At 39.6% G+C, this 18,948-nt stretch overlaps 1 protein-coding gene and 1 long non-coding RNA gene across 11 annotated transcripts in view; one reads left to right on the top strand and one right to left on the bottom strand.

Moving 5' to 3' along the window:
- Nucleotides 1-97: 97 nt before the first annotated feature.
- Nucleotides 98-18,948, bottom strand: part of TAF1 (TATA-box binding protein associated factor 1) — a 29,790-nt gene continuing 10,939 nt past the window's right edge. For 3 of the 10 annotated variants that reach the window (XM_084534510.1, XM_084534513.1, XM_084534514.1), the window contains 23 exons: nt 18,583-18,724; nt 17,943-18,073; nt 17,454-17,534; nt 16,910-17,059; nt 16,638-16,757; nt 16,287-16,462; nt 15,408-15,649; nt 14,309-14,516; nt 13,663-13,828; nt 13,300-13,511; nt 12,928-13,036; nt 12,641-12,739; nt 11,153-11,330; nt 9,616-9,683; nt 9,121-9,243; nt 7,965-8,057; nt 7,805-7,889; nt 7,227-7,294; nt 7,029-7,145; nt 3,191-3,289; nt 2,762-2,912; nt 2,154-2,331; nt 98-1,054 (listed from right to left, as the gene is read on the bottom strand). In XM_084534510.1, the coding sequence (XP_084390636.1) occupies nt 838-1,054; nt 2,154-2,331; nt 2,762-2,912; nt 3,191-3,289; nt 7,029-7,145; nt 7,227-7,294; nt 7,805-7,889; nt 7,965-8,057; nt 9,121-9,243; nt 9,616-9,683; nt 11,153-11,330; nt 12,641-12,739; nt 12,928-13,036; nt 13,300-13,511; nt 13,663-13,828; nt 14,309-14,516; nt 15,408-15,649; nt 16,287-16,462; nt 16,638-16,757; nt 16,910-17,059; nt 17,454-17,534; nt 17,943-18,073; nt 18,583-18,724 (3,213 nt within the window). In that variant the 3' untranslated portion in view covers nt 98-837. Of the gene's footprint in view, nt 1,055-2,153; nt 2,332-2,761; nt 2,913-3,190; nt 3,290-4,547; nt 4,629-6,989; nt 7,146-7,226; nt 7,295-7,804; nt 7,890-7,964; nt 8,058-9,120; nt 9,244-9,615; nt 9,733-11,152; nt 11,331-12,640; nt 12,740-12,927; nt 13,037-13,299; nt 13,512-13,662; nt 13,829-14,308; nt 14,517-15,407; nt 15,650-16,286; nt 16,463-16,637; nt 16,758-16,909; nt 17,060-17,453; nt 17,535-17,942; nt 18,074-18,582; nt 18,725-18,948 lie in introns of those variants that run through there. The other 7 variants (XM_084534515.1, XM_084534511.1, XR_014697557.1 and 4 more) reach the window with 6 other exon arrangements.
- On the top strand, nt 16,303-18,859 carry LOC311443903. Its single transcript, XR_014697562.1, has 2 exons — nt 16,303-16,771; nt 16,896-18,859. It is a non-coding gene; the product is annotated as an uncharacterized lncRNA (long non-coding RNA).

The following is an 18,948-nucleotide window of genomic DNA, read 5'->3' as shown; positions in this document are numbered from 1 at the left end:
GATCCCTGAGGGGAGCCGGGGGGCTCCGAGCCCCTGCCCCAGCCCCAGCAGCCCCGAGGGGTGTTAGGAGGTGTCACAATAATAAAAGGAGCAAAGCTTGAGAGCGTCTGGAGTCTTTATTTACATGGCCCGAGCCGGCTCTGTACACGGCCTTTGTTTTGGGAGGGCTAAAAATAAGGAGGCTGGCTCCCGGGAATCATGTAATGAGAGCTATTTTGGGCACGCAAGTAGCCCGAGAAGTGCTGAAGACTCGAATTAGCAAAGTCTGATTTCTGGGACTAATTGCAACTTACAAAAAAAAAAAAAATAGGGCAGCTGTTCACTGAAGCACTCAAGGCGGTTTAGCAATTACCAAAACCAGCCCGGGATAAGCTGTTAGCGCGTCCGTATTGTGCTCCCAAACAAAAGCTTTCCCTTTAAGATACAAGAAACGTTTTACAATTGTTTATCAAAACAACAGCATGAATTTTACTCAGAGCAACCATTTTTTTCCCCCCGATGAACAATGCATGAATTCAACAGGCTAGTTTTTATGATAAATTATTTTACATCTATTAAAAATGAAGAACAAATTCATGAAGTCTTCATCTGGATTCTGGAACTACGAAAGGGCACAACCCAGTACTTCAGCAGGACGTGCTTATATAAAGATCATTCTTCACCACGTACTTACTCAGCCTCACGTTCTGTAACTGATTAAAATATATAAAAAAGGCTACTTCTTGTTAACACAGTCTGCACCACATTGCTCCTTGTACCAAACTGGGACAATAGAAACACTGGAGCCAAGAGCAGCCCGAGATGACCATCATCTCAGGGAAAAGGATTTTCCTTAGGTTATTCATCTGAGTCCAAGTCACTGTCTCCTGCAATGGAATGGAAATCTTCACTGTCTTCCTCATCCTCAGACAGGTGGACCTGACTTAATACGCTTGGTCCACAACGCTGTTCCTCTTCTTCTTCCTCTTCTTCAGAGATCTCGTATCCTCCGATACTGCTGAAGCTAGTATCTCTTGTGTTGGATTTAGGGTCTGGTTCTTCATAGCTGCCATAGCTAGAAGAAACAACATACACTTATTACACCATAATTTCATATCAGCAATTCTCCATTTAACTTCTATCTAAGTTCTGTAAAAGGTCCCTGGCCTCAGGTCCTTGTGGAACACCTGGAACCACTGCGTACTTTAATTCTGTTTGGCCAGTTTTTAAAAATAAAAACCAGTTCTGACGAAACAATTCTCTACTGGCATCCTCACCCCACTTTGATATACTCAGGGTAGGAAATGCAACTGATTGCTCCAAAACCTTCCATCTGTCACCGTTACTAGAGACAAAAAGGCAGACAGCATAACAATCACCACCAGAGCAGAGCACGTTCACATCCTCTCCAGCCTCTTCTACTGGCTGTTGTCAAGGTACTGGGCTGGACAGATCATTTGCCTGACCCAGCATAACTACTCTTAAGAGCAGGTCTTGATCATCTCTGTTATGAGAGAGCTTGCCCATATAATTATCTTAGGCAAGTATCAATAACAACATTAAGGTACTGAATTCCACGAGTGAAAAAATGAACAGAGAATCTAATGCTAATATGCTACAGCACAGCCAAACAAGGAAGAGTAAGTCAGTACTTTCTCAAGACAGCGCAGAAAATAAAGCTGTCCTTGTCATTTTCTAAGAGTGGAACTCCTTCCAAATTACAGAATATGCGTTATTCCTGTTCTTTTGGACATGCATATTCCTTTCAAGGAAGGAAATGCTTATTCTTAGAGGAAAAAAACAAACGTGAAGTTAATCAGTTAATCAGCTAAATCACCTTTTAACTTCAAAGGCATCTCAGTTTCTGAGACAATCTATAAAAAGCTTTATTTGCACTGCTTTCAAAAAACACTATGGAAGTTATTTAACTTACAAGAAAAAAACACTATTATTTTAATTAACTAAGTTTTTTCATTAGAGTCTAACAGCAAAAGCAAAGTTCTGTCAATAAGTAGTAAATTGCAATTATGGCTGCAACATTAAAACCAGTAATGGAATCACTTAAACAACAAGATATTCTTCAGCTTTTCACAATAAACACTTCAGAAACCTTTAAGAGAACAATTTTGTTTTGAAGAAAGAATTGCTTTAATAAGATTCTTAGCTTTAATTACCTGATATTACTGTCCTCCATAACCTGAGATGTCTCCCCACCATCACCTTCATAAGACATCATGCTTTCTTCATTGTCCATGCCCATTCGTGTGTTCTCTTGAAGAACGTGAGGTTGTTTTGGTCTCACTGGATTGGTCTCCACATCTGAATCGCTGCCACTCTCACTCAGTTGGATAGCTGTGTAATAAACCGACATTTGGTGATAAATCAACAGGTTTGTTCTGTCAGTTACATACACATCGTCTTTCTGGAAAGGATCCAATATTGACTGTAAGGAATGTATACAAAGCAGTTTATTGAAAATGTACTAGAAATGGTATCCGGGAGGTCATACCCATTTCTGACATTCAGAAACAACCTAATTACCCCCACTACTCAAAAGGCCTGGTCTACTTGTCAGTTCTGAACAATTCTCCACCATCATCCCCTAATAATATTCACTACTAGAACCATAATAATTTTCCTACGAGACCACATAGCCTACATATCCCTATTTTGCTTTCTGCCCTCTGCTGTATGCCTTTGTGATGGTAAGGAAAGAAGATTAGCTGGGTTTGTGAATGACCAGTTCCTATTCAACCTTTTTTATATAGCAAAGGAAACATACACGAGAAAGGATTATCTCCTTCTTCATCACTCCCGTCATCATCATCCTCTCCATCTGACATGAGCAAGTCTTCATAGAGGACGCTGGCCTGAGGCTGCTGGGCTGATCCTTCTTCTTCATCAGCAAGGTCACCATCTGCATCTTCAACTTCCTAGGTCATACAGCACAGGGACAGTGAAGATCAAGCAACATATAAACTACTGCCACTTCCAGCACATGCCTCCTATTTATCACACAGTTCCCTCCGAAGTATTCTCTCACTTCATAATGCTAACATTTAACACTACAGTTAAGTGTCTAGCTATTGCTATGAATACTGCTGTCTTTCAGGGTGCCAGACACAGAAGACAACCCTTATTCTATGGAGACTTCCACCACAAGGACACAAGTCAACACATAGACTGGCTGGGTTTCTGGAAATATACTCACTGGGGCTGGAGTCTTAGGTTTCCCATCATCATCCTCATCAAACCCTTCAATATCTACGTCAGAGTCTTCCTCGCCCAGCCTACCTCGCCCCTGGCGCATCTGAATGGGGAACACAAATAGCAATACCATTGAGGAAGGTGCTATTCGACACAAGCCAAAGGGTATGACGGACATCCAGACCACGGTGATGGGTAGGGAAACAAGGGAGGTGGGAAGGTGGGGGGAAATATGTATTTATCTCACTCTCAGAGCAAGGACCCTCTCTCTTTATTCCAAGATCAGAGAGCACACAGTCTCCACACACCTTTACCTGATGTGCTCATCTGCGAAAAGGAGGTTTCCAGCCTTAAAAGTGTCCAAGTTCTTTGTTTACCTAGCCTATTTTTGGAAAAGATCACTAGATCTTAAAAAGTGAATGTTTTTGTGGGATATTTTCAAAACGAACATCAGTTTCCAACAATTTTTCTCCTGCCCTTCTCTTCCATTCTTCCCCCAGTCACCACGAGTTCAAGGTAGAAAGGAAATGCAGACTCTGTCCTAAAGACTTTAAACTGGAAATCTACAGAACACTTGAAGAACTTCCAAATCTAGAAGGCATTCTCAAAGCCACAGACAACTGAAATAATAAATGGAACCATTCATATTCAATATCTATTGGTCTGGATTGCTCAGAACAGCTCCCCTAGTCTTTATGGTACCAGCTTCAATCTCATGGCCCTCCTCACCTCCTTTCTCCTCCTGATCATTTAATTTTCATGCCTGTATTACTTTATCTCCTTCTGCTAGTCCTTCTCCTCTAACATACAGAGTAAACACTAAGAAAAATATTCTATGGTTACTGTAACCAGTTCATTTGTGGTGATTTAATACCTTTAACCTGCCTTTTTTTTTTTATTTTACAAGAATGTATCTATAGTGGCAGCCTACACCTATCTCTTCCTAGGTGTTTGTACAGATTGTAATCACCACAGGATGAAACCACAGTAAGCTAATTATCGTCCTCCAAAACTGTAGGATACACTTCACTATTTCCCTATTCAGAATCAATAAGGGATTGCATATTAGCACTCCGCAGTGTGAGTCACCAGGTTTCTACTCCCAGAAGTAGTGAAGCAAACAAATATCTGGCCTTAGGCAGATTCTTTTACAGTGTCAAATTTCCCAGTGCTCTTTACTTGTTTGCTTTCCCATCAGAGCACTCAAAATGAAGGAAATTACACAGCTTTGGAAACAGGTTCCCTTTTCTGCTCGGGAAGCCTGATGATTTTTGTCACCTGTTTCCTACCAAGTAGTTGCCTCCTTTCAGTAATTTCCTTATACAACCCAACTCTCCAAGCACAGGAAAAAATGGAGGATTCTGAGTTCCTCGCTTCTCCGGGGTTGTGAAAGGAGTGTCCATAGCAGGCAAATTGCTCTCATCTTGACAGACTGAAGCATCCTGAGGAAACGGTATCATACAAATGAGGTGGCCAACACACGGAAGCAGGACATATAATGTTCTCAGACACTGAAGTGGCACTAAAATACTATCTAGAGAGGCAAGACTGGGATTTCAGAAATAAATGCAAAGTGTGTTTGTTTTCCAGTGTTTATATTACTAAACACAGGTTCAACAAAATAAACGTTTATCCTTAGAAGATCAAAGATGGTAAAACGCATGGCTCTCAACCTCAGGTTTGAAGTTTGCCAAATAACAGATTTTAAAATGGAAGGCAGTACTTCTATGCAGTGCAGTCCTGCAGAGGCCAGAATTGTAAATGGACTCCAGAAGGATTAGACAGGTTTATAGAGAATAGGCCTCTCTGCAGCTCATAAAGACTGGTCCAGACACAACTCCAGTTTAAGGTGCCTGAGCTGCCAATTGCCAGAAGGGCCTCACTGTAAGAAGAATCACCACCGTACCTTCACATCCACTTACTTCTGGTCCCTGCCAGAGACAGAAGACTCGATTACATCAACCTTTGGTTTGACTCAGTATGGCCCTTTTTATGTGTCTACAATGGAAGTGGTGTAACCACAAACACTGCTATCGGAACTGGAAAAAAAATACTTTATCACATATTGAAATAGCAGAGCTTCAACTTTCAATCGATTCTGTGTAAATCACTGTCTCAAGATTCCCTAAAACTAACATGAGAGACAACCAGGGGGTTGGATAAAGTGCTCTAGAAGCCTGTAGTTTGCATTCAATTTGACCTTCGAACAGTTAATGAGGAACTACTGATTAGGATTTTGATGCAATGCCCTTTTAAATACACAGTTTAAATATCATGACAATCCTAAAAATGTTAAAAGCAGAAGTAATACCATTTAAATTAGGCAAAACAGGCTTCCTAAGAATTTAAACAGACATGTAAACCATAGACAGCTCTCTACTTGCTGTATTTGCTTTTTATATCCTGGAGTCCAGCTCCTGAAGACACATATGGGGAGATAAGTATTAGTCATCACAACTACACTTGAACGAAAGCCAAGCAACCATCAGCAGACCTGCCATCTGTGACAAGTTTGGGAGTGTGGGAAGCAGGAATGTACCTTCAGCCAAGAAGCACGGGGAAAGGGTGGCCATCAGATGACAAGTTCAGGGGAGGCGCTTGTTTCAGCAAGCAGAGAGAAGGAGCTCTCAGAGACGGAGCAGGAGAAAAGACAACTAATAAGCAATTCACTGCTCAGGCCTCTCTTCCTCTCTCCTGATCACCAACTTGGAAAAAAATCAGAACAGATAACACTGCTCGTGGGAAGGAAACCATCAGACGGAGAGGAGAATGCTATTTTAGCCCCTGTTTCTCTGAGGCATCGGGATAGTTCTCCATTCCGTTTAATCTTGGTTGAAATGCATCAGTATTGCTCCAACAACTAATCTCCAAAGACTCCGTTGCTGCCTGGCACTTCGCACTGCCCAGGAGGTCTTTTCTGCGTCACTCAGTTTCAGTATTCCCACCCCATTAAATAAAATCATCATTCCTAGCAATTTCCTTCTAGCTTCTTGAATGGCACTTACTTTGTTTGTTTTTGTTGGTGACGTGGGTTGTGTTTGTATTTTTTGTTGGTTGTTTTGGTGGGAAAGGCTGGTTACACTAAATATTACCCACAAATTTTAGACTGCTATTCTGGCTCCAGCCATGTAACCTTTGTATATGTATTGCCTATAAAAATTTTAAACCTGTTTTTCTTAAACATAACCTTCATAGGTCCTTAAATTGTTCTTGAACATCAAGACCTTCTTTTCTGCTCTGACTTAACTAAAATTAAATGCAACTTTCCAGATGTAATCGCATCAGACATGCACAGAATAGAAAAATTAGTCATCCACAGGTGGTACATACAGAATAACTACAACGAAAGCTTTGCCTTCCTACACTGGGAATACAACATTCAGATTTTGATCATTCAGATATTAGCAGACCAATCATCCAGGGCTTGTGAACTTCAATAGTTTTTCTGAAGAAACAAAAGACACGCCTCAGACACTAGGATGACATTCCCTGAACTGTTTCCTAATTTATCAGGCAGATTCCAAATCAGAGAAGCAATAAGCATTTTCAGCAATAAGAATTTAAGTTGCCCTTGATACCACAAAGGCAATTTTGTTTTTCAGGAATGAGTCTGTCATTCCAAGTGAAAGAAAATTTTTGCTGATGGTTTTAAAAACAGCTAAACAGCCCAAGTCAAGAATAAGAACTAAAGGAAAAAAAAAAAAAAAAGCCTAAAAGATATACTGCAGACTGATTGAGAACAGTAAACAAGAAGCACCTCAAGATCAAATATTCAGGAAACTGAAACTTAAAAACATAGAAACAAACAAACAAAAAAATGAAAACTTTGTGTGGTCACTTGCCTGTGGAGTGTAGGGACCAGGGGTCATAGGATCAAGACTTTCCAGATCTGCCTCCTCTAGCGCTGCTTCCTTAGCAGTAGAGATGTCTCTCTCAAGTTGAGTCAGGTGCTCATCGTACTAAGACCAAAGAAGTTTGCTAAGGTTACAGAACAGAAAACTCAAACATACAAAAATATTACAATAGACTCGTCCACATACCTCAGCTAAAGTTTGATAACAGATGTTTACGATCTCCTGGGCTGTTTTTGTGTACTGACTGTCTGGCCCTGTAGTAATAAACAAATCTCTTTATGCATTCTGACATTTGCTCAGTGCCAGCTGGTGAGACAGAAAGACTGTTTTTGGTTACACAGCTCTGATAAGACAGGTCCCTAAATCCCACCACTTTCTGATTTAAGGAGAAACATAAGGCAGGGTTCACATTCTGCTAACAAAGAGCAACCAGTTTGTTCCAGCATTAAAAATATTATTTGGGAAAGTTGTACCATGTCAGCTTCAAGTAAATTCCCAGAAACAAATCACTTAAAGAGAAACGTGTAGTGCATAAGCAGGAAATCCTTCCAAAATGTAACTACCCCAAAGAGCAAAATAGTAAATAAGGCACCATGTGACAGCAAAAACATTACTCTTTAAGCATCTCCTTTCTCAGCAAGAAAGGAAAGAAGCAATCAAGCTCAGGATTTATAGTTTCAGGCTTTGACAACACTAGAAAACAGGTGCTCAGATATATTCATTTAAGGACGGAAGAAGGGTGAAGCCTTATTTTCACCACCTACCATTGTACTTAATGCTGTTGGCAAGGATGAGGTTAACATCATCCAGGAAAGTCTCCCTGTTCTGGTACTTGTGTTTGGAGATATTCTGCAAGAGATCGTCACCCAGTAAGTAATCAAGTCTAAACATTTCTCAAGTGCCTGTTCAGTTCATGCTACACACCTTGCAGATGGTCTCCAGATCCATTGGATTGGCAATGACCTTGTAATAATCAGGAACAAACTTTTTATTAACTGGATGATGAAATGGCCAAGACTGAAAGAAAGAAAACAGACAAGGTTAGAAAGCTTCCATGTAAATTTATTACAATTTGAGCTACAAATTTCATAAAGCAAGTCTCCAGAACAGATTAACATTCAAAGCATACGGGAAGCATTTATCACATGGCATCTTGAATCCAATAAATTAACTTCAGGGGAGACAGAGAATAAAAATGTACTAGTTGTAACTAGTAACTAGTTTAACTAGGCCCGTTGATACCTGTTTGATAGTGTAATATGTAATACAAAATAATAATCATACAAGAGATTTTTCTATTTACTAACACTGCTTCTTTCACAATACAACTAGAGTACTCAGCAAGAAAAATCATTGTACAGTAAACAAACAGATCTAATCTCACAACAGGGGGCTATAAATAGTTTGTACAGCTCAGTATGGCATGATGGCACAGGAAAATTCTAAAATATTTTTGTAAACGTCAGAAATGAAATGAACAGAGAATGGAACCAAAGTATTAAAGGGAACAGGCATTCAGACTAATCACTACAGTCTCTTGCTTTTTACTCCATTCATACAGAGTATACATCATAGATAAATCAGTTTTATTGGTTAAAGTGTTTTTTTTTGGTACAACACTGGGTGGACTTGATCAATGAGAAGTCAGCTTGTGTTTGGTTTGCACCTGCAAGCTGCACAGAGCACTTTGCAATTGACAAAAGAAAGTGCTGAAATCAGTAAGAGAAAAATGTGTTCTACAATGAAAACTGTTAATGAAAGCTAGTAACTTTCTATTAATGAGGCCGAAGTAGGCATTATTAAGGAGTAAGAGCAGCAGGAAAAAGGACAGGAACCCTGCTTTCACTTCTGCTCCGTTACTCCAGTGAATGGGGTCAGTACAGGAATGTCTGCCAGCCAGAAAATTACAGGCCAGCACCCTGACGCAGCACTTTTTTTTTTTTTTTTTTTTTTCAGTGCATTAACAGCCACAAGATGTATATGCCACTAGACTACACAGCCAGTAGACTATAATCAGAATATTTTGCACATCACACGCGCACACACACACACACACTCTCTCTCTAGTTAAGCTACATACATCTGGAACTGCCATCATCTTTTGAGTAACAATGTTATCCAAAATGAAGGAAAAGGCCACTTGGTCATCATCATCCAGGAGGGGATTAATTGCTTTTTCTAATCGAGCCAGTTTATCTTCCTTCTGCAATAGAAATTCAGAATGCCAATGACTGACCCTAGGTTAATAACTGTTAATATCAGAACACTGTTACAAAGAGATTCCCTTTCACCTTTTTATAAAGACCCTTGTACTTAACAGAGGGTAACAGCCTAGATATAAGCCTGCACACAAGATAAAGTAACTAGAGTAACGAATGAACAACTATTTTTTGAGAGAGACTCCAACATGAACTGTTTAAAATTGTAAAAATTCAAATATGCCTTATGAAAAACAAAGTTCCCTTATCGTCTCCTTTTTAAAGCCCCATTTTTTGCCCACTCATGCCCTCTATCTTCAACGACACTGACCACCCCTCCCTCTCCACTCTGATCTCAACTCATTCACAGGACTTGCCTCTTTCAGCTTCTCATCACACAGGTCCAGCATGGACTGAGATATTTGAGTCAGCGAGTGCTTCGGCCCTGCAAATACACAGCAAGTCCAGTGAGACAACTCTGGCCCTGATGGAAGCTTTTAGAACCCAAAAGGAGAAAAATAAGAAACAAAACACCAAACCACATCAATGAATACGTTCTGACAGTGTAAAATTTCAAAGTATTAGAAAGACCAACAATAAGAATTAACCAGTAATGCTTAGGAATAAAGGTTATATTTCTGTTGCAGTTAGCAGTCTATTCTCAAATATATTCTCAATATGCTTAATTATCGAAGTTCAGAATGGGTTTTATGACAGGAAACAGTTATTTGTAGCAAATATTTACACTTCTGGTATACATTTTATTAAGTTTTAGAAACCATATGGGAAAGCAGCTGTGGCTATGGAAGACTGGCCACTAAGCCTTCCAACTCTTCTGAGCTTTCAGAGTATAAACCTTAAAATATCTGTTTGTTTCATTAAAACCAGTCAGTAGAGCAGAACTGTTAAGGAAAGTGAGATGGACATTCAAGGAATACTCAGAAAACCACAGATATTTAAATAATTTAATGATTCCTCAGACAAAAAAAAAAAAAGTATTTGCAACAGAACTATGAAAAAATCTCTGTAATTAGGATAAAACAGGGACTTAGCTGTCAAAAATAATGACAAGGAAGCAATAAAAGCACAAAACCAGTGTTGTCAGTATCACTATGACTGCTGTGTAGCCCAGAGAGAGACTCAGCACAGCTGGGAGATTTTTAGCTGCCAAATGAATACCTTTTGGACAAAGACTTTTCTATCAGCAGTTGGAATACAGTTGATCTATAGTTGCTCAATGAATCAGCACTTTTTCCCAGCAGCTTCATGCTCTACTGCAGAATCTATGCTTCTAATTTTTTTAAGCTAGTTTTCTGACCTTCCCAAATAAGGAAAAATTGCAACTAAGAACTAAAAAATGCAAAATCATTACAGTAAGCTATACTCAGAGCTGCATGTTCTAAGGCAATGGCTCCAAGAAGCACGAATTATTCCCATTTCTATTCAAAGATTCAGCGTTTGCTTCAATATAGCATAATATTGAGAACATAAGTTCACAAGTATCTCCCCACCAATCCATGTCTTGAAAGAAGAAAGGAAAGATGCTCATAACAGTCTACTGAAAATGATGCTTTCTTTAGCTTCACCCAATATTAAGGGGATATGCAGAACCTTGCTTCAGTTCAGTTTGACTTAACGCATGCACCGATTTCTTCAGCCATTTGTAGGTCTATTAACTGAACTTCAATTACTACATTACAGTCATAATTCAGATTTTTTTTCAGTGATGGAGCCCACTTTCTTATTTATGAATTAGTCCACTGACAGTTATGAAGTCCTTCAGGTATATCTGGAAAATGTTATTTACTGTTGTCATCTGACAGTTACCTTATTCTGCTCTTCTCTTGTTCCCATTATTTCTAAAAGTAAAAGCATTAGCAGAAACAGACTTCCCCTACGTTGTTAATAGCCTACCATTGTATGTCGCACTGTTCTTCACAATTAGTTCCAGGTGTTCTCTGAACTCTTCCCGTGATGGGTATTGCCGCTTACGAACATTTTCACGCAATGTCTGCAAATCCATAGGCCGAGTAATGATCTTATAATAATCTTTGACAACTTTTGGATTTACTGGTGTGTGGAAGGGATATGTCTGAGGATGAAAAGAGAAAAAGGAACGCTTGTTAACATAGTACTAGCACAGTTAATCTCAGTTTAACTTGCATAGTTTAACAAGTACTAACGTATAAAGCTTTTACGCAATCACTCCTTTAATTGCACCAAGGAAAATAGGATGAGCTCAGTTCCTTGGTGGCTATCATTTTTTTTCTTAAAAATGTTCTTTAATACCATTCTGATAAGTATTCTCAGATGACTCAGATGAAATTTTTGGTTATGCATAACAGTAGTCAAGAAACCGCACCTTTAAATTCTCATTTCAATACAAATTTTCACTTTAACTTTTTGATTTTGCAAATTTCTGGTAAAATCTGAAGTAAGAAACAGAGCAGCACTCTTAACAGCTTTTGCCAGTGCCACACACAAAAAGAAGTCCATATTGCTACAAAGAGTGCTGTAGATTTTTTTCTAGTTTTGTTGAAAAAACACGTCCCAGGGTTTGAATATGTATCCATACAGAACTATTCAACGTTATTTTCTGATATGGACATTTGCATCTCAAAAAGATTCTGAACTGAAATAAATTATAAAGTAACACAAAAGAACTGGAATAAAGTTGTCCTCCAATAAACAGACATAAAGATGCATTAGTTTCTTAGCAATTTGTTTTCATTGATTATGCTACCTTAATGTGAATTGCTCATACGTAAGCAAGCTTTATTCTTGTATTTTAAAATAATTTCCTTGTTCTTATAAATGAAAACATAACTCCCTTAATATGAAACAAATGTAAGCCCATCTACTGACATTAAGAAATCAGTGTTTTTTCTGTAGGTGGAAGACTACAACATGAGTTGCATTTATGAACAAGATTTACAGTGTTCCTGTTAAGCATACGTGGTACATCAACACTGAGAACTATTTTCTGTCGACTGCAGGATAAATCAACACGCTCATAATAGCAGAGAGCAATCTGAAAAACGTACAAAGTTCTGAGGAAAAGCTATTTCCCAAATCTATCCAATTGACGCAGAAAGATAAAGCAAATACATGATTCTTTCTGTGCTAAAACACCACAACCACTTTCGCAAAGCTCAGAGGCCTTACCTAGTAAACAACTGAGACAACCTACATGATTCAGTTTTCCCAACCATCACTTGCAATAGAGTAACATAGAAAACCAGGAATAAAAACATCAAGGAATTCTAGTTTAGTTATAGGAAGCACAGTCAGTGCAGGGGGAAAAGGGGTGACACACTCATCTGAGGAAAGGGTAGCATAAGTTTGGTGTCATTTCAGCTGTGCTGCTTAAGGCAGGTTTTTGGCCTCTTAACTTAAACTCACATTAGGAAGATCCCTCATATCGTTGATGATGCCCTCTAAGATGGATGACAGTGTCACCATGGGATCTGTTCGCCGTCGGTGGATGGATTTATGAGGACGCTAAAGAAACCAGAGACAGAACTGTTAAGGCAGCTCTAAAATGCAAAACATTAATATAAAGAAATCTTTATATTTAGTAGGTGTCTGTAGTTGCATGCTGAGGACACACAGGAGTAGTAAAGGAACTGAGCAGCTGATACAAACAGAAGCAGATATGCCACAATCAGCTCAGGAACACCTTCACTCACATTCAGATAGTCGCAGTGAACGGTTGTTCCTACTCGCCGCTTCTTCTTTGGAGGAAGCTGCTGTTTAGGAAACTTCAGAACCAGTGATTTCCTGCGAACCTCATCCGCACTAGGTGAAAACAAAACAGTATAAAACTTCCTCTAGCTCTGCTGTGAATCAAACCCATGAGCCCCCCCTTAGTAGTGGCCATGGTCCCATCTGCCATAACATCAAAGACACAACCAAAATAACACCAAAACCATAATCAAAATCCCACCTGCTGCAACACCAAAAATACAATCAAAATGCTGTGATTAATATGCATGTGTATATTCTGCATTAAGCTCTAAATTGTTTTTTCTTACTACCTATCTGTAACTTTCTTCCCTTACCTCTCAATCAGTTGCTTTCCAAGGACAATTTTTGTTCCTTCTACTTTGATGAGTTCTTCATTATCATTGTGAATGACTGTTTTTTCCAGCTCTTCCTCCTGCTCTTCTGTCATTGCAACAGGATTAGAAGGTGGGGCATTTGTTTGGTAGTAAAGAGGGCAGAACTTATTAGTCCTCATATGGCCAATTGCACCACACGCTCCACATTTCAGCTACAAAGATATAGGAAAGGTGACAGATCAGAATTTATACACAGACTCCCAGTCTAGAGGCAGAGAGGATCATTAAAATCCCCTAGTCAGAACAAAACACTTCTCCAATACCCAAGATTCGTTAGCATGCTTAACATGTGGATACTCTTACTTTTAGGTCTGGACGCTCTTTCATTTTCTTGGGCTTCTTTTCTGGAGGGCCCTTCAGTTTCTCTTTTTCTTGGTTCCGTTTTAACCGTCTTAATTGTTCCTGGATCCTACGCCGCTCCTTCCGCATTTCCTCACGGTGCTGTTCATCAAATAGAGCAAACTTTCGTCTGAGGAAAAACAAAACCCAAAAATAAACAGCAGTTTTTCAATTGAGTTGATGATTTACCAGGTGTTTTCCTTTCACCTGGTACTGAATTTTCTTGGGACTTAAACCTCTATCACAGAACACTGGAGGAGCCAGGGTATCTAAGGTTAAGTTCTTTAGCTTCCAACATGATTCAAGTTGTTCAGAACTTCAATAAAACACAGTTTTCTAGCATAAACATACTATAAATAACATTAAGGTTATAAAATAATCTCCTCATTTCATCTATTCAATCTTTAACCAAAACTGCATGGCTTTAGATGCCATAAAAATAGAATGCCTAGTGCCACTCTGCACAGTGTTTTGAATTTCATATATCAAAAGTGCAAACTCCAAGGACTTCAGACACAGAAGAGAATGTGCTTCTAAATCAGACTTCCAGTATTTTAAAACTTAGACAAAGAAAAGCGAGGCAAGGAGAAAAAAATCTTAGAGGTCTTACATGAACTCTTCATCCTTTGTAGTCCGTATTCGGCAGTAGGCATCAATAACAGAGGGCTTTCGAACTGTCTCACACCTCACATATTCCTTCCCATCCTCATCTCTAAACGTGCGATAGATTTTGAGGCGGCGGCCAGTGGCAGAGGAATTAAGGCTGGTTACAGAGGCAGTGTCATCATCTTTGTGAGAGTTTGCTGAAGCTCCTGAAGCTGATGTTAAAATAGAGTGTTTTATTTGCTTTTAATTTCTTCCATGCTTTAGAAACACTATTAATTAAAGATGGTAAAGACAGCTCTAGCTTAAAAACTTCCAAGATACAAATTCAAGAAAACTTAAGGCAAACCTACGTGTTTCAATCTTCCACAAATCACAATTACCAATCTGGGTTTTCAACGGCAAAAATAACATTGACCCAGATTCAGCAGAGCTCCACTTTGCTCACACACATGCAAAGGAACTGACGTTATGAGCAACCTTCACACAGCTCGCTCACAGGTCACTTCTGCTGCCAGCTAGGGACATGTCAAGTTGTCTCTCAGAACACACGAAATACACAAGTCTACAGCAGATCCAAGTCTGGCAGCTGTCCAACTACCTCATTTACCTCCAATTAACAAATTACACACTGCTACAGCACACAGTATCACAGACATTGCTATCAGCCTACGTACTGTGCCTATCTGTTTGACAAATACAGCTGCGTATACACAAGATCCAATTAGAGTACCACAGACTGGTTGCAAGAACACTCTTCTACTTCTGAACCCATCTTTGGAAAATTACTTCAAAAATAAGTGTTGCGGGGGGGAGGAAACGAGGGGACACACACAACAACAACAACAAGCAGAAGTAAATACCTAAAGAAATACCAGAGTGAGCTTATACTTCAAAATAACCAAAGCTATCAGGCAAGGACAATACTTTAAACTTACATTCAGACAGTAACTGCTCAGGAAAAGGAAAAAGACGTAGATATGCATGTCTGTACATTCACACTGTGAGGAATCCACACTTTCCTGAGAGGCAGGACCAGCACCCATTGCAGCCTGACAGCATTCAACATCCTTTTCAGACATATTCTGGTTGTTGCAGTTACTTACACAGCCCCTTTTTGTCTCTCCTGTCCTTTTTGCCCCTCTCTTTGTCATTCCCACTGTCTTCTCCCAAAAGCATCCTCTGCAATTCCTTTCGTTCCTGTTCTTCTCTTTCCCGAGAGAGCTGAGAACTAGTTTTCTTGTTCTGTAACATATTCTCAATATTCTTTCCCATCTCTTCAAAGTCACTGTCTTCAGCTGAGCTGCTGTCTGTGTCTGTTGAGAGGATCTCAGTGGATTCCAGAACCCTGGAACAGAAGGCACCTTGAAAGTCAGTTACTCCAGAAAAATCAGGGACACAAAGTAAAAGTGACACAAAGGTTTCAAAGTTCATGTTGCAAATCACTAATAAGCATAATGTATTCCCCTCTCAGTCCTCTTGTAATTTCCATGTCCAAATGATCAATTGTTCCAACTCAATCTCTTCATCAAGAGTACTATATTCTCTCTACAATCTTAGCTTGCCAGAGCAAGGAATAATGCATGAATTGTCTGGCAGTTCTAAGGAATAGGACATAAAATTGGTAGTTGTTACCCAACAGAGCTATGGCAAAAAAGAAAAAAAAAGAAAAAAAGAAAAAAAGAAGTAAGGAAGAAAGAAAGGAAAATGACTGGTGAACTGATTTGTGGAACATCTCATGCTGATTTATGTGGCAGGCTGTGCATTCTACCTTCTCAAAAGGTCTGTAACAGCCAAACATTACAGCTAACTCTTACGTTAACAGTAACAACCAAAGCCCTCTTTCTCTGTATTTTGTGAACCCAACCAGATGAATCAACATCTATACGACTACATATCAGAGAGCCCCAGGCATCCATAGTTCTGGACTTCTAAGGTGGGGACAGGGTGGGGTTCAAGGCTGTAAGCATCAGATAAGAACTTACTTATTTTGCAAATCAAAAATGCGCTGACACTCCTCTTTGTATCTCTCTTGATGTTCTGCTACAGAAAACCGGGATCCACGTGCAAATTTGCTCATAGGACCTTCCCCTGAACGAGCCTGCTCCGTAGACATTGTGCGTACCACATCAATCACTTCCCACCGGGACAGCTTCTTTATCTGTAAAGAGGAAGACACAACAGAAATGGCCTTAGAGGCATGCATCTGAGGTAACTGACTGTGGATTTCAACTCCTTTCCACGTGAGCAGAAAAGTATATGTCCATTCCACCATCTACTGCTGAATCCAGCAATGAAGAGAACCCCATATTTATTTACTACTGGGTCGTGCTCACCTCCTCTTCAGGCACTCCAAATTTACGCAGCAGCTGTTTAGCGTTCTTCAGTGAAAGCCGACGCAGATCAGCATCTGTCCCAGTCACTGTCTTTTTCACTGGCTGGGGTTCCTTGTCATCCTGTTCAGAGAAAGGTACAGCCTATGAATGTCTTCACATAATAATCTTTCCTAAGATCGTTTTCAGATATTTTCTCTTCCCAATACCCCATATTTATCTTGCACGACTTCTCACTTACTGCTTCTTGTCCAACCCAAGCTTGAGAACGATACCTTCTGCTGCGTTGGTTTGTTTGGAATCTTCACATAAGAAAATCCTTCCCCACAGCCAGTAGGATCTGCTACACCAGTCACTTCCAGAAGACACTTGCCCTTCATAGCAGCAATGAAGGCTCGTGTGGTGTTCCACGGGGCTGTGCGCACCTGCCAGCAAGAAGAGAGACATGCTCTCACAATCCTACCACCAAGCATAATTCCTAAGTTTTTTATCTTGGATTTCTCAAGTCATACTAAGAAGTTTTCAACTGACATAAGGAGAATGAATTCATCATGTCTTCATCCTTCAGCTGCCCTTATGGAGAACCAAAGTGCTAGATAATTCCTAACAGGCATTTAAGGCAAAAAGCCTACTCCTAAAAGGATATGGCAAGAAGGATACCCAAGCAAAGGTGAACTTACGCAAATATGAGTTCCCAGGAGAGCTGCACGACCATTTGATATACCAAACCCTACATGAAATTAGTTCTTTAAATACCTCATTTCTCTACTGCCATGCAGACTAATGTATGAGCACATATGCCTATTATATTGTTCTGACCTCATCATCGATCTTCATTTGGAAATCCTCTTCATTCTCTTCTTCTGGTGCAAAGAAGGATTTCTCCCCATAACCTGCATCCTACAGAAAAATATTAGAAAAAAAAGAGAACCCGAAGTCTTAAAAAGGTTACTGGAGAAAGAAATTAATTATACTTTACTTCAAAAAACAAACACATTTTTTTCCCAATCCCATCATACATTGTTTACTTTCTGCTGTAGAGATAGAAAAATAAGCCCGTGCTCCCAACTTCTTTTTCCTACCTTTAAGCATAGCTAACACAACATCTAAATTATAGGCATAAAACCACAATGGCTCACTGAGAACTTCCTTTTTACGCAGCAGAAAATTCAGCAAGTTGCACAGTCGGCTGGGGCCTAATTTGCCCACTGCATAGCAAAAATTAGCTTTAGGTAGGTGTTTCCTAGCAGCATCCTTCACAGAACTACTTGTCAGTAACTTGCCTTATAGCCTACAAGGAATGTTTACCTTCAAGCGCTGCTCAGCTGCGATCATGCTGTAATAAGCACAGCACTGCTCTGGGGATACCATTGCTCTGATCTCTTCCTCTGTTGGCAATCTGAAATCTGGCTTTAAAACCCACCAGTTTGAGTCCATCCCTGAAAAGATGCAGAGATCAAACAGAATAGTTTGCTGTAAGTGTTAAATGCCATCATAATCCTTACTGTATTTCAAGACTTGTTATCTTGTTGTGATGCTGGCAAAAGGAACAAGTATTACAAATCTGTGACACTTAAACCAAAAAAAGTGCTGGGTTTATTTGTTCTGCATTTGTCCAAATCAACACTCCCCCTAGCTCAGCAGCTGTTACCCCAAACTCTCATACATTCACGTTCATTCAGTGCACACATCATTACCCAAGGGGTTACAAAAACTGTCCAAGCTGTATTCATTTCTTACTATCAAGCATACTTGTGCCAAAAGTGCACTCTTATAAACTGGAACAAAAAAAAAAATCAGATTACATTTTAGATCTTCAAATAGGTATTTTCATAAATGGTTTATCATGACATGTTGCCTCCTCCTGCTTTGTCTGAAACTCCAAGATCAGCAAAGAATGGCTTGGCTGGGAAGCAATTAGCAACATCCACATGAAATCTTGAAATACCTGTGCGTTTGAAATCAGCACAAAGCTTTAGCCGCTTTCGGATGCTACTCTCCGAGTGTGAGGGAAAGGCTTTCTTGATATCCTCCATGCGAATTCTCCGAGGACGGTCTCTACTTTTCCAAAAGAGGCGATAAATAAAAACCTACAAAACAAAACGTAAGTCTGAAGAAAGAAGACAATAAAGCTGCAAAGCCAGTGCTATTTCTACAGAGACTACTTCAGAATTTCCACTTAAAACCCATTGTTTCCTATAAGTTTACCTAGTACAGTTTTCCAAACCACATATTTGTCTTGAAATATTATCCCATTAGGAATGTTCTTGCTTTGGCACAGAAACTTGAACTCTGAGAATGGCAGGGTTCTTCC

Source organism: Aythya ferina (genome assembly GCF_964211825.1).
Source record: "Aythya ferina genome assembly, chromosome: 13".
NCBI lineage: Eukaryota > Metazoa > Chordata > Aves > Anseriformes > Anatidae > Aythya > Aythya ferina.
This window is presented reverse-complemented; position numbering and strand designations above follow the sequence as displayed.